Raw genomic sequence first — 12,188 nt, forward strand, 5'->3', positions numbered from 1 at the left:
ATGTGTTATACATATAGTGGCTGATTCTTCTTTCAATATTGTCATCTCTGCTGCTAACTCTCTGGCTCTCTCTCCTCCCTTGGCTTTCTTCTCCATCCATCAATTTTTCTATGGCCTCCTTCACCTTTTCCTTTCTCACCACCACCATAATCTTCTCATCCTCTACCCACTTCACTTGAAATTCCACACCAACTCTCACTGCAATCTTTAGAATATGTTCAACAAGTTTCTCATTCATAACTTAGAGGTCTGGGCAGCCATACCCCCAACTTTGTTGGTCTTTGTCCTTCAAAAAGATGACTTCCATGCTCCCCCAAGGAGTTAGTTAGTTGGGCTAGGTGATTTGATGTGCTTCCATTATGAAGACGTATGTTTTGTTTTGGACAAACTACAGTAAACCCTCCAACCTACAGGGTCATTTACGAGTTCATACCTGATTTTGGGGACATTTACCAGTACATACTTAACGTCATGGAAACCCTACAATTTGCCCCCTCCGTTAGCGAGATCGTCAGAAAATCCGTTATCTGCCTATGTGGCATTTGTGGGCCTTATTTTTAAATTGATGTGGGGTTCCATGTGGACAAAAAACTAATAAAAAATTTACTTTTTAAATTATTTTAAAAAATTAAACATATCAAATTAAAAATTTAAAGAAAAATTAAAAACCCTACCCGGATTCTCTCTCTCTCTCTCTCTCTCTCTCTCTCTCTCTCTCTCTCTCTCTCTCGATTTCTTCCCCCATCCTCCCAATTTATTCCCCTCCCCAGATTTCTTCAACCCCAGATTTCTTCCCCCCACCCAGATTTCTTCCCCTACCCAATTTCTTCTATCCCATATAACTCTGGGTGCTTGGAATTGGAAGGAATCCAACCTAATATAACTCTAGGTGCTTCAACCCCATATAACGCCATTCGAACTATTGAACCACCCAACCCGCAGAGGATGGAAGGAGAAGAGGAAGTTATCGCGATCCAAACTGGATTGGGTTAAATAGCACTAGAAACCCTTGTTTGGTAAGAGATTGGACTAACTTAAATGAGACTGTATAGTCCAATAGTGAAAAAAACGCCTCACTCGCTCGTCTAATACAGTGAGCCTAAAAAGTGGTTCGCTAAATAGCACGCTCGCTAAATAGAACACGTGAATCCGACGCATCTCTTTAAAAAAATCAAAATTTTATTTGTTTTCTTTTAATTATTGTTTTAGATCTTTGAATGGGTTTTTTTTTGTAGCATTTATTTTTTATAGATAAAAATCCTTAATTAAATTTAAATATTACAATAATTATTTTGATATTGCATTTGGAAAATCAAACTATAGTAATTTACAAATGTTTGATTTTTTTTTTTAATATTGAAACAAGTTTAATAATTCATGATGTGATGCTTTCTTTATCACAAACAATTTTTACCTTGTCAAATTATATTTTTCAATTTGAAGTCAAAAGTCAAATATACAAAAATTATACATATATATATATTAAATTATTGTTTTACTTGATCCCTGAAAAACCCAGAATTATATAGAGTGAGCTTAATCTTGAGTAGCCAAAAACAAATATCATAATTTTATTCTTCATAAAAAATAAAAAATAAAATCGAATTTTATTTTTTATTATTATTGTTTTAAATTTTATTTTTTTGTCGGATATTGTTACAAATCTTTGAATTGGGTTTCTTTGTAGCATTTATTTATCTTTGAGGTCAACAACCCCAATTAAATTTAAATATTATAAGAATTATTTTTTAGTTCGACACAGCACCAAACATAGGTCTTCACTATTTTTACAATCCAACTTCTTAGTTTGACCCAACACCAAATATAGGTCAGTACTTAATCTAGCTTAGGCCAATCCGAGTTAATCCAAGACAGTCTCAGGATTTAGTCTAGTCCATGATAGTCCTCCATGCCAAACGACCCCTTATTGACTACTTAAAAATCATAATTGAATACCAACATAATTTTATTGAAGGTGTTTTTATTGAGAGCGGTACATGATATTATTCCATGTAAGGTGAACCTTTTTCAATGTCAAATTGTTCATGATTCATTATGTTTTAGATGCTCTCAACAACCTGAAACTTTAGTACATGCTCTTTGGTTTTGTCAATTGTCAAGGGAGGTTCAGCAACATTCACCTATTCATGACTTGACTGTTCCCCTACAGGTTGGTACTTTTAAGGAGTTATATCAATATGTTTCCTCGGTTTTGACTAATGACGAGCTAGTCTTCTTTGTTTTTTTGAGTTGGGGATTATGGAGCTCTCGTAATGATCTTTTACATTCTGATCGAAGCACTTCATATCTTAGTCTGTTGGCTCGTACCTGAAAACTTGTTTTGGAATATCAATGAGCTATTATTTTAATGTCTTCTCATGCTCCAGCCTCTAATATTGTGAGGTATTGGTCTCCACCTAACGGTAATTTTGTGAAGATAAATGTGGATGGTGCTGTCAATTTGCTGATTGGTTTTAGAGGTTTGGGGATTGTCATACGAGATAGTATGGGTGATTTACTGCTGGCTGCTTATAAAGGTCTTCATGGCATGTTTTCTCCTAAAGCTACTAAACTTTATGCAGCAATTATGAGATTACAAATTGCCAGTCAAATGGGACATCGTTCTGTCATTTTGGAAATGGATGCCAAGGAGATTATTATGAATCTTCAAACTTATGAGCAAAGTTGGTTAGTGGAGGGTGCTTTAGTGGATGAAGTCAGGGGCCTTTTTAATCGTTTTGATCATATTTCTTGTCACTTTGCTCCTCGGGAGCGTAACCAAGTTGCCCATTTATTGGCTAAGCAGGCGCTCCTGCCTCAGGACTTTCAAGTGTGGTTAGAGGATGATCCTTTATGGATTTCTAATGTTTTGGCCAATGACAAATTATTTACTAAATTTAATTTTATACTGGATGTGATGTAGTGGTACTCTTTTTCCTTTACCGAATTTTCCTCCATTTGGGGGTTTTTAAAGGCAAGGTTTTAATGAGGCCACACTTGTTACATTACTAAAGTCCAATCTTCTTCTTTATGGATCTCTCTTTGATAAAAAAAAAAAAAAAATCCTAATTGAATAGAGGTGTCAAACGGGATGGGCTGTCCCAACACGTCCCGAGCCTAGCCCATTTAAATGAGGCACGACATGGCACGAGCACGAATATTAACGGGCCGTTTTGGGCACGGTACAAAAACTTGGGCTAGGCCGGGATCAAAAAATGTGATCCAATGGACTGGGCCGGCCCATGGCCCGAGCCCGCTCCAAGCACGGCACGAGCCCAAGCCAGCTTCAAGCCCGACCCACATAACATTTTTTTCTTTCTCAAAAGTCAAAATGCAAATAATTTGACATCTAATGTCATTGTTTATATATATATATATATATATTTTTTTATATAATCATAAACATATATTTGATGTCTTTCATTTTAGGGAAATTATTTGGGTCCTTAATTAATTAAACATATCAACTACAAATTAATTAAACAACATTAGACTTGATATCTAATTAGGGCCAGTTTGGCATTGTTGTGCTGTGAAAATAATCGCTGTCAGATTTGCTGTGAGAGAAATCAGCTGTGAGACATAGCAGTTTGGCGTTTGGTAAAATTTTTGTTAAAAGTGTTGTAGGTATTGATTTTAAGCATAATCAGAAAATGATTGCCGCATTAAACCCAGCGCCTCTTCGAAACTGATTCCTGCATAATCAGAAAATGAAAGCACCTCATTAGCTACTTTCCCTTATAGCTTTCTCTCACAGCAATTTTTAACAATAAGTGATTTTCTCGCAGTTTACCAAATGAGTTGGGCTTCTCAAAATTTTTTAAAAATCACTTATCACCCCAAATAAGCAATGCCAAACAGGCACTTAGTATATATGACATATACACTTCTCTTATAATCAAAGTAAGACATTTTTTCACATATAAAATAATAAGTTGTTTAAAGATGAAAAGTTGATGTGGACTTTGTGGTGTTGGACACTTTTTGCCCTCCGCCCTTTCATATTATCTGGATGTTTAATTGATTAATGTTTTCAAATAGTTCATCATTTCTTGCCTCTAATTATATTTTTAATGTTTATAATTTGAATTATCTAGTGAAAAAAATAAATCAAGTTAAAAAAATTCAAATTTAATGGGTTGGTTCTTGGGCCCGAATATGGCACGAGCACAAGCACGGGCATGGCACGAGCCTGACCCGGCCCGTTTCAATGTGGACATGGGCTTTGGGCCAGGCCAGGATCAATGATTTTACTAAATAGACCGACACGACGATAAATTAAATGAACCAGCCCGGCACGATAAGAAAACGTTAAAAGCACGAGTTTAAATGGGATGGCCTCGGCACGCCCGTGTGACACCTCTACTAATTGAATACCATTGTCCATAAACCCTAGCTCCCTCGTGAATTATTTGAAGCTAGGGTTTTTCTGCAACTCTCCAATCCCCCGGCCCCCGCCCAACATGGCAGACATCGAAATGGACGACGCCTACACTCTCACCCTGAGCGAAGACGAAGACATCTGCGCCTCAATCCTCGCCCGCTTCAGCAACTCCACGCTCGAGGACCACCGCCACCTCTGCGCAGCCATAGGCGCCATGACTCAGGAGCTCAAAGACGAGAACCTCCCTTTGACTCCCGTCGCCTACTTAGGCTTCACGTGCTCTTCTCTCGACGGGCTCTCCTCCCAGGCCGAGCCTTCCGCTCACGTGATTGACGCCCTCCTCACACTTCTCTCCATTGTCTTTCGAAAAGTGTCGCCCGCAATTCTCGTGAAGAAGTCCGAGTTCCTGTTGGAGCTCTTGGCCCGTGTTCTGCGGTCTTCGTCTTTGACGGTGGGCGCCGCACTCTCGGGATTGAAATGCATATCGCATCTGCTCATCATCAGATGCCGTGTCAACTGGTCTGATGTGTCTTCAGTGTATGGCTTCTTATTGAGCTTTATTACCGATTCCCGCCCTAAGGTCAATTGCTCACACTTTATTAAATTCTTGTATTGAATTTTTAATTTTGTATTGAGTTTTAGACGTCTACAATAATTTAGTTATTTGTATGCTAATTGCACCCAAAACAGGTGAGAAGACAATCACATTTGTGTCTTCGTGATGTGCTGCAAAATTTTCAAGGAACACCGCTGCTCTCTCCTGCGAGTGAAGGGGTTACTAACTTATTTGAAAGGTTTCTTCTGCTTGCCGGTGGGTCAAATGCAGATGCTGGTGAAGGACCCAAGGGAGCTCAGGAGGTCTTGTATGTTTTGGATGCTTTGAAAGAGTGTCTTTTTCATATATCGATCAAGTACAAAACTGCCGTCCTCAAGTACTACAAAACTCTTTTGGCACTGCAACAACCACTTGTTACGAAGCGCATAACAGATAGTTTGAATATACTTTGTCTCAATCCATCTACAGATGTTTCTCCTGAAGTGTTGCTCGATCTGTTATGCGCATTAGCTCTTTCTGTCTCCACAAATGAGACATCTGTCGATGGGATGACAGTCACAGCTCGCTTGCTTGGTAATGGAATGGCCAAAATTTATTCCCTCAATAGGCAGATATGCATAGTTAAACTCCCTATTGTATTCAATGCACTCAGAGGTTTGTAATTTTTTCCTCCTTTATTGACTTTAGTTGTATACATGTTACCTTCTGATACATTAAAAAAAAAAAAAAAAAAACTTCCCCTGATTTCCTGTTTGTTCCTCTTCCATTCTAGAAAGCAAGACTCAAAATTTACTGTTGTGTTTTTTCTTTGAGTTTGGCAGATGTATTGGCATCTGAGCATGAAGAGGCCATACACGCAGCAGTGCATACATTTAAGACTCTCATTCATGCTTGCATTGATGAAAGCTTGATCAGACAGGGAGTTGACCAGATTGTAATGAATGCAAATCTGGATGCAAGGAAGTCTGGGCCAACTATAATTGAAAAAGTTTGTGCTACTATTGAAAGCTTGCTTGGTTATCACTACGCTGGTGTCTGGGACCTTGCATTCCAAGTTGTTTCAGTAATGTTCGATAAATTAGGTATTGCTTTTTCTGTATCTGACTGTTTTGCTGTCATTTTGAACTGAATTTTTTTTCACTTACCATGCACTCTACATTTCATTTAAGAGGTTTAATAGCTGTTATCATACAGGGGTATATTCTTCTTATTTCATGAGGGGTGCGCTCAAGATTTTGGAAGAGATGGCGAAGTTATCCAATGAAGATTTCCCTTTCAGGAAACAGGTCTGTTTCATGTTATTCAGTTTTAAGAGATGAAGGGTGCTGTTACTTGTCGTTACCTTATGGATCTGTATATTTGCTCCATGGCTATCTTTGTTGTTTGGCAATTGTGACTGTGTACTAGTTTGTTGACTGTACAGTTTGATGGTCTTATACCGTCTTTTACATTCTGGATTGTAGTAATTTATTATTTATTGGGTCTTCTGGCCATCCAATGCTAAAATAGGAAAAGAAAACAAAAGCTATAATTCCTCATACTGTATAATTTGCAGCCGCCAGAATAATTTTGATGAGGAGAGCCCTGTTTCTGTTGCATTGCTTTGATCAGGATTTCTGGTCTAATATTGCAAATGCATTAATATATATATATATATATATATATATATATATTGCAGAAGAGGTGGATTTGATTCGTGCAATTCCAATTAGTACTAGAAAGCTGTTGAATTCATTGATTAAAAATGGCAGTTTACAGTACAAAGTGCTTAACACGTTGCAAGAGCCTTGAGAGCAACCAATGGTGCTGCTTCTTCTTCTGCATCTCCATATTCCCACATTTGGGATACTTTTTGGAGGGCCCCACACATCTGCCAAGGTGAAGGTGATCTGGCGGCATGTGTGTTTTTACTTGTATATACATATATATTGGCAAATTTGTGGACAACCGTAGTATAACAAAATGCGGACGTCCGCATTAGAGCAAAACTCTATATATAACCTTAGATGGAAGTATCTATAGGTATAGTTGTAAATTTCATATCATAACTAGGTCTGCTATTAAGCATTAACTAAGTTTTTTGGTTGCAAGTAAAACTCATTTCTTTTTATTATTTTTTAAAGATTATTTGGAAGCTTCTTGTGTCGTTTCGTCTTTGTTTACTCTCAATTACGCTTACTAATATAATGAGTTTATTATAGTTGCATGAATGCCTTGGATCGGCTCTTGTTGCAATGGGACCTGAAACATTTTTAGGTCTTCTACCTCTTAATTTGGAGGCTGAAGACCCAAGTCAGGTGAATGTTTGGCTCTTTCCGATACTGAAGCAGTATACTATTGGTGCACGTTTGAGCTTCTTTACAGAGTCAATTTTGGGTATGGTTCAAACGATGAAGGACAAATCCAGAGAGGTATTCAACAGTTACTGATGGAATGCTAGTTGTTTATTTCAGATGGAATTTTTTATTTACGTCTTATACTTGGCAGCTCGAGTCACAAGGACGTATTTTTTCATCAAGGAGCACGGACGCATTTGTACATGCTTTGTGGTCGTTATTACCTTCATTTTGCAACTACGCTTCTGATACTGCTGAAAGTTTCAACGATCTAGAACAAGCCTTGTGCAGTGCCCTTCAGGATGAACCTGAGATTCGCGGAATAATATGCTTGAGCTTGCAGATTCTTGTTCAACAAAATAAGAAAATTGTTGGAGAAGTGAATGATCTGTCTGATAGTGAAGTAGGTAGTGCCAGACACAGAGCTGTTGCTAATTATACCCCTCAGGTTACAGCAGACAACTTGAGCGTGCTCAAGTCATCTGCTTGCAAGTTACTGCTTGTTCTATCAGGTGTCTTCTTGAATACCACAAAAGATGATGCGGGCTGTTTGCAGGTACTTAAGCATACTGAGGTTATATGTCTGATAGTGCTAGTCCTGAAAAACGCTTGACAAGAATGCCAAATTGGCATGGATTTTAAAATAGTCATGATTTTGTGAGTTTGCTACTGGACTGTAACCAATACAGCTCCATATGAATCATGTATATCGTCATTCAAACCATTAGTAAGAAAATATTCATGACACAATATTTTATGCGAGAAAGAGAGGAGGGGTGTTGTCCATTTATCCAATGTACTAGTACCTGGTAGTGGACGTTTTGAAGTACTTCAACATAATTGAGTGACAAAGACAAAGGAACAAAATGGGTCGTCACAGACTCACTATATTAGCTCCAGTCCCTTTTTATCGTATCACCTTTTCAGTCACTTTTTTCTTTATTTTGACTTTTCTTTGACGTCTTAAATAAATTTGCATCTCTTTTTTCCCTTTGCTTCCCCTAACATTATCATCTTTTTTAATAGCAATTTTTACTTGAAAATAGACCTTTATCTTTGATATATGTTTGTACTTGTTAATGTGGCATCAATTTTTGTGAAGTTGACAATAATTATGTTTGCACCGTTTACAGTCCACAATTGGTGAGTTTGCTTCAATAGCAGATACAGAAGCTGTATCAGCGCTTTTCCGAAGTACAATGCTGAAGCTTTTAATGGTTATTAAAAGGGCTAGGAAAGCACAAAGTTATAGAGATTGTAATTCCAAGCGGTATATCAACACTTTTATTTTTTTCGTTTATTTTGTTTAATTCTTGACTTTTGTAATTTAATTATTACGTCTCTCTCTTTGCGGAACATCTGACATTACATTAATTCTTCCATCTTAACTGCAGGGCACAACTATTTGACTTGACAGTTTCACTTTTACCTGGTTTAAATGCTGATGAGATTAATGTTCTTTTCGGAGTAATAAAGAGTGCATTACAGGTTTTAAAGTCTTTCTCTTCCGTCTGGCTATTTTGTTTGTTTCTACGGGATCTTGCAATGCTTGAAAAAGGAAAGGTTGCACTAACTAAGGCCTTCCTGACTTCAGGATGATGAAGGTTTGATACAAAAGAAGGCATATAAAGTTCTTTCAATCATTCTCAGGGTATGCAAAAGTTAATAATTTGTATGCTTTGAATGTTATGGATTATCTATAATAATGCTTCCATACTGTGACCTGAATTGTCATCATCTGTCAGTGGAAACTATGGGAAAATATGATTTACTGGTTGTAATTGATTTACTGTCACCTACCCACGTTATGTTGGTGTTCTTTGGTTTTCTTCCTAATGGTTCTCTTTTCTGAATGTGTGGTCAGGACTGTGATAGGTTTCTTTCATCGAATTCTTCGAAACTCAAGGAATTGCCTGAATCATCGAATTCATCGAAGCTCAAGGAATTGCCTGAATCATCAAATTCATCGAAGCTCAAGGAATTGCCTGAATCGTCAAAATCATCGAAGCTCGATGAATTGGTTGACATTATGATTGAAGTGCAGCCCTGCCATTCTTCAGCTAAACGGCACAGACTTGACTGCTTGTACCTCCTAGTAGCCCATGTTTTAAAGGTATCCATAAATAAACGATACCTCAATTTTCAATTAATCTAAGATTGATTCCTTGTAGGTTTAATTTTCACTTGTTAGGAACAGAGTTTAGGTTCAAGTTTCATACACGTATGCCATTCAATGTCTAAGAACTTAAATCGTTTTGTAGAGCGACACAAAGCAGAGGCGGGATGACATTATAAGATTCCTGACAGAAATAGTTCTTGCACTTAAAGAGGTAAAGTGGTTTATCAGCTGCAACATGTAGCCTTAATATTCCTGACGGGTAAAATTTTTTGCACTTAAAGGGGTAAAAGATCTTGCATGCCGCGGCTTCTGAAATTTATGGTTTATATGAATTGTTAATGAATCTTGTTTCAATGCAGGCTAACAAAAAGACAAGAAATAGAGCTTATGATATTCTTATCCAAATTGGGCATGCTTATGGTGATGAGGAGAAAGGCGGGAAGAGAGATGACCTGTTGGAATTTTTTTACATGGTACTGAATATTGTTTCAGACTGCTCAATTTACTGATGCGTCTATTGATTAGAAGTCCATACTTTAGAATTCTGTGTGGAGCCACCTCTTTTGCCGTCTTCCTCCTTTTGATTATGACTGATTCAATCATCTTTAATTGGTCTTCTGTGGACCAGAGTAGAAATTGATATATAAATGTGTAGCAATTCTAAGCTGATCTCATGGTCACAGGTAGCTGGGGGCCTAGCTGGTGAAACTCCTCATATGATCAGTGCTGCAATGAAGGCCTTAGCTCGGTTGGCTTATGAGTTTTCTGATCTTGTTTCAACCGCTAGCAATTTGCTTCCGTCCACATTTCTCCTCCTCCAGAGAAAGAACAAAGAAATAATTAAAGTATGGTCCCCTCACTTTTAGATCAGCTTTTTGGAGCCAATTAATTAGTTTGAGTTCACTGCTTGATAAATCATTGTGTGATTTGTTATTTCAATTCATCTTACATAAATATTTTCATTTATTTTTATTCTTAGTTTGGCGTTCTTATTGCAGGCTAATTTAGGTTTGTTGAAGGTATTAGTGGCCAAATCACAAACCGAGGGGTTGCAATTGCACTTGAAAAGCTTGGTGGAAGGCTTGCTGAAGTGGCAAGATGCTACTAAAACCCACTTCAAAGCCAAGGTTGTTTTCTTCTTGCGACTAAATTTCAACATTGAGTTCAGTTGGTTTGATAACTTGCCCAAATTCTTATCACTTGTTGGTCAAACCTGAATTGATCTCAGGTTAAGCTTCTTCTAGAAATGCTAGTCAGGAAATGTGGGCTTGATGCTGTTAAGGCTGTGGTGCCTCAAGAACATATAAAACTACTTAACAACATACGGAAGGTCTGTTGACACATCTGTTGACACGTCTTGGTAGAATGAAAATTTTCAGGGTGCTCACTTTTTTTTTCTTTTCTGATCTTCCTTTTTCATTTATTTATTGAACACAGATCAAGGAACGGAAAGAGTGGAAACTGGGTTCTAACTCGGAGGAAGCTAGATCTCAAGTTTCCAAAGCAACTGCATCCAGGTCTCACTCTTTCATAATTATAAAATTAATAAATGCTTGATAAAAATATACGTGTGCATATTTACGTCTTATTGTACACACGTCTATGTATTTACCCATGACGCTTATATGATTAAATTCTATACTAAATATATTTAAGATTCTAATTTCAATTTCATCGACTTTGAGGTTTCTTCCCATCCTGTTTGAATCCTGGATACTCTAAAGCACTCTTTAGGTGTAGATTTACTCTTCAGGTGTTGATTAGTAACTTAGCTCACAATGTTAATCTGAAAACATGTTGCTGTGTGGATCCATTCCAGACAATTTTTATGTGAAACTTTTACGTCTCATTCTGAGAGAGTTGAGCAACGTCAGAACCCCCACCCGTGCACGCATTATTTTGTCCATGTTTTGTAACTTTTCCATTTCGTGATAACTTTATGTTGTATAATCTCTATAGTTTTGTGACTACCATAGCTCAATTCAACTTCTCTTTGGCTATGTTTCGTAATGTTCTGTTACTTTCTATCTTCTTTTCAGGCTGAGCAGGTGGAATCATACGAAAGTATTTTCTGATTTTGATGATGAAGAAACTGAGAATAGTGATACAGATTATATGGATGCCAAAACAGTTGCGGGCAGACGTGGCAAGGCTTCTTCCCAGCTAAAATCCAAAGCATCCTCATTACGGTATGTTGTATTTCATGTTCATAATTGGTTGGTGGTTTTGTTTGCCATTTTCTATGAAGTTCATCATCCCATGCCCAAAATATATGAACACAATTGTTTGTAATACAGAAGAACAAATAAGAACTTGCTTGATCAACTAGAAGATGAGCCACTTGACTTGCTTGACCGGCAGAGAACAAGGTCAGCGCTTAGATCATTTGAGAATTTAAAGCGAAAAATGGAGTGGGATGATGGGCCAGAGATAGACTCTGATGGGCGCTTAATAATTCGTGACGAAGCAGAATCGTACAAGAAAAAGCCATCCGAACCTGATTCAGATGCAAGAAGTGAATCGGGCAGTTACTTGTCTGCAAACTCAAAGAAAACACAGAAGCGGAGGAAGACATCGGAGTCAGGGTGGGCTACCACCGGCAAAGAGTACGGCAGCAAGAAGGCTGGTGGGGATTTGAAGAGGAAGGACAAGCTCGAACCGTATGCGTATTGGCCACTTGATCGGAAGATGATGAGCCGTAGGCCAGAGCATAGGGCAACTGCAAGAAAAGGGATATCGAGTGTGGTGAAGATGACAAAGAGGCTGGAAGGGAAGAGTGTCTCAAGTATCTAT

The 12,188-nt window shown here is 37.8% G+C and overlaps 1 protein-coding gene across 1 annotated transcript in view; it reads left to right on the forward strand.

The window, feature by feature from the left end:
• Positions 4,369 to 12,188, forward strand: part of LOC18774497 (RRP12-like protein) — a 9,355-nt gene continuing 1,535 nt past the window's right edge. Inside the window, exons 1-18 of the mRNA XM_020565836.1 lie at positions 4,369 to 4,964; positions 5,075 to 5,594; positions 5,762 to 6,022; positions 6,135 to 6,226; positions 7,142 to 7,351; positions 7,428 to 7,832; positions 8,410 to 8,546; positions 8,671 to 8,764; positions 8,871 to 8,927; positions 9,141 to 9,389; positions 9,538 to 9,606; positions 9,755 to 9,868; positions 10,079 to 10,240; positions 10,394 to 10,522; positions 10,624 to 10,725; positions 10,833 to 10,912; positions 11,435 to 11,584; positions 11,693 to 12,180. Coding sequence (XP_020421425.1) covers positions 4,464 to 4,964; positions 5,075 to 5,594; positions 5,762 to 6,022; positions 6,135 to 6,226; positions 7,142 to 7,351; positions 7,428 to 7,832; positions 8,410 to 8,546; positions 8,671 to 8,764; positions 8,871 to 8,927; positions 9,141 to 9,389; positions 9,538 to 9,606; positions 9,755 to 9,868; positions 10,079 to 10,240; positions 10,394 to 10,522; positions 10,624 to 10,725; positions 10,833 to 10,912; positions 11,435 to 11,584; positions 11,693 to 12,180 — 3,820 coding nt within the window. The 5' untranslated portion in view covers positions 4,369 to 4,463. The remainder of the gene's footprint in view (positions 4,965 to 5,074; positions 5,595 to 5,761; positions 6,023 to 6,134; positions 6,227 to 7,141; positions 7,352 to 7,427; positions 7,833 to 8,409; positions 8,547 to 8,670; positions 8,765 to 8,870; positions 8,928 to 9,140; positions 9,390 to 9,537; positions 9,607 to 9,754; positions 9,869 to 10,078; positions 10,241 to 10,393; positions 10,523 to 10,623; positions 10,726 to 10,832; positions 10,913 to 11,434; positions 11,585 to 11,692; positions 12,181 to 12,188) is intronic.

This window comes from Prunus persica, chromosome G6 (genome assembly GCF_000346465.2).
Source record: "Prunus persica cultivar Lovell chromosome G6, Prunus_persica_NCBIv2, whole genome shotgun sequence".
NCBI lineage: Eukaryota > Viridiplantae > Streptophyta > Magnoliopsida > Rosales > Rosaceae > Prunus > Prunus persica.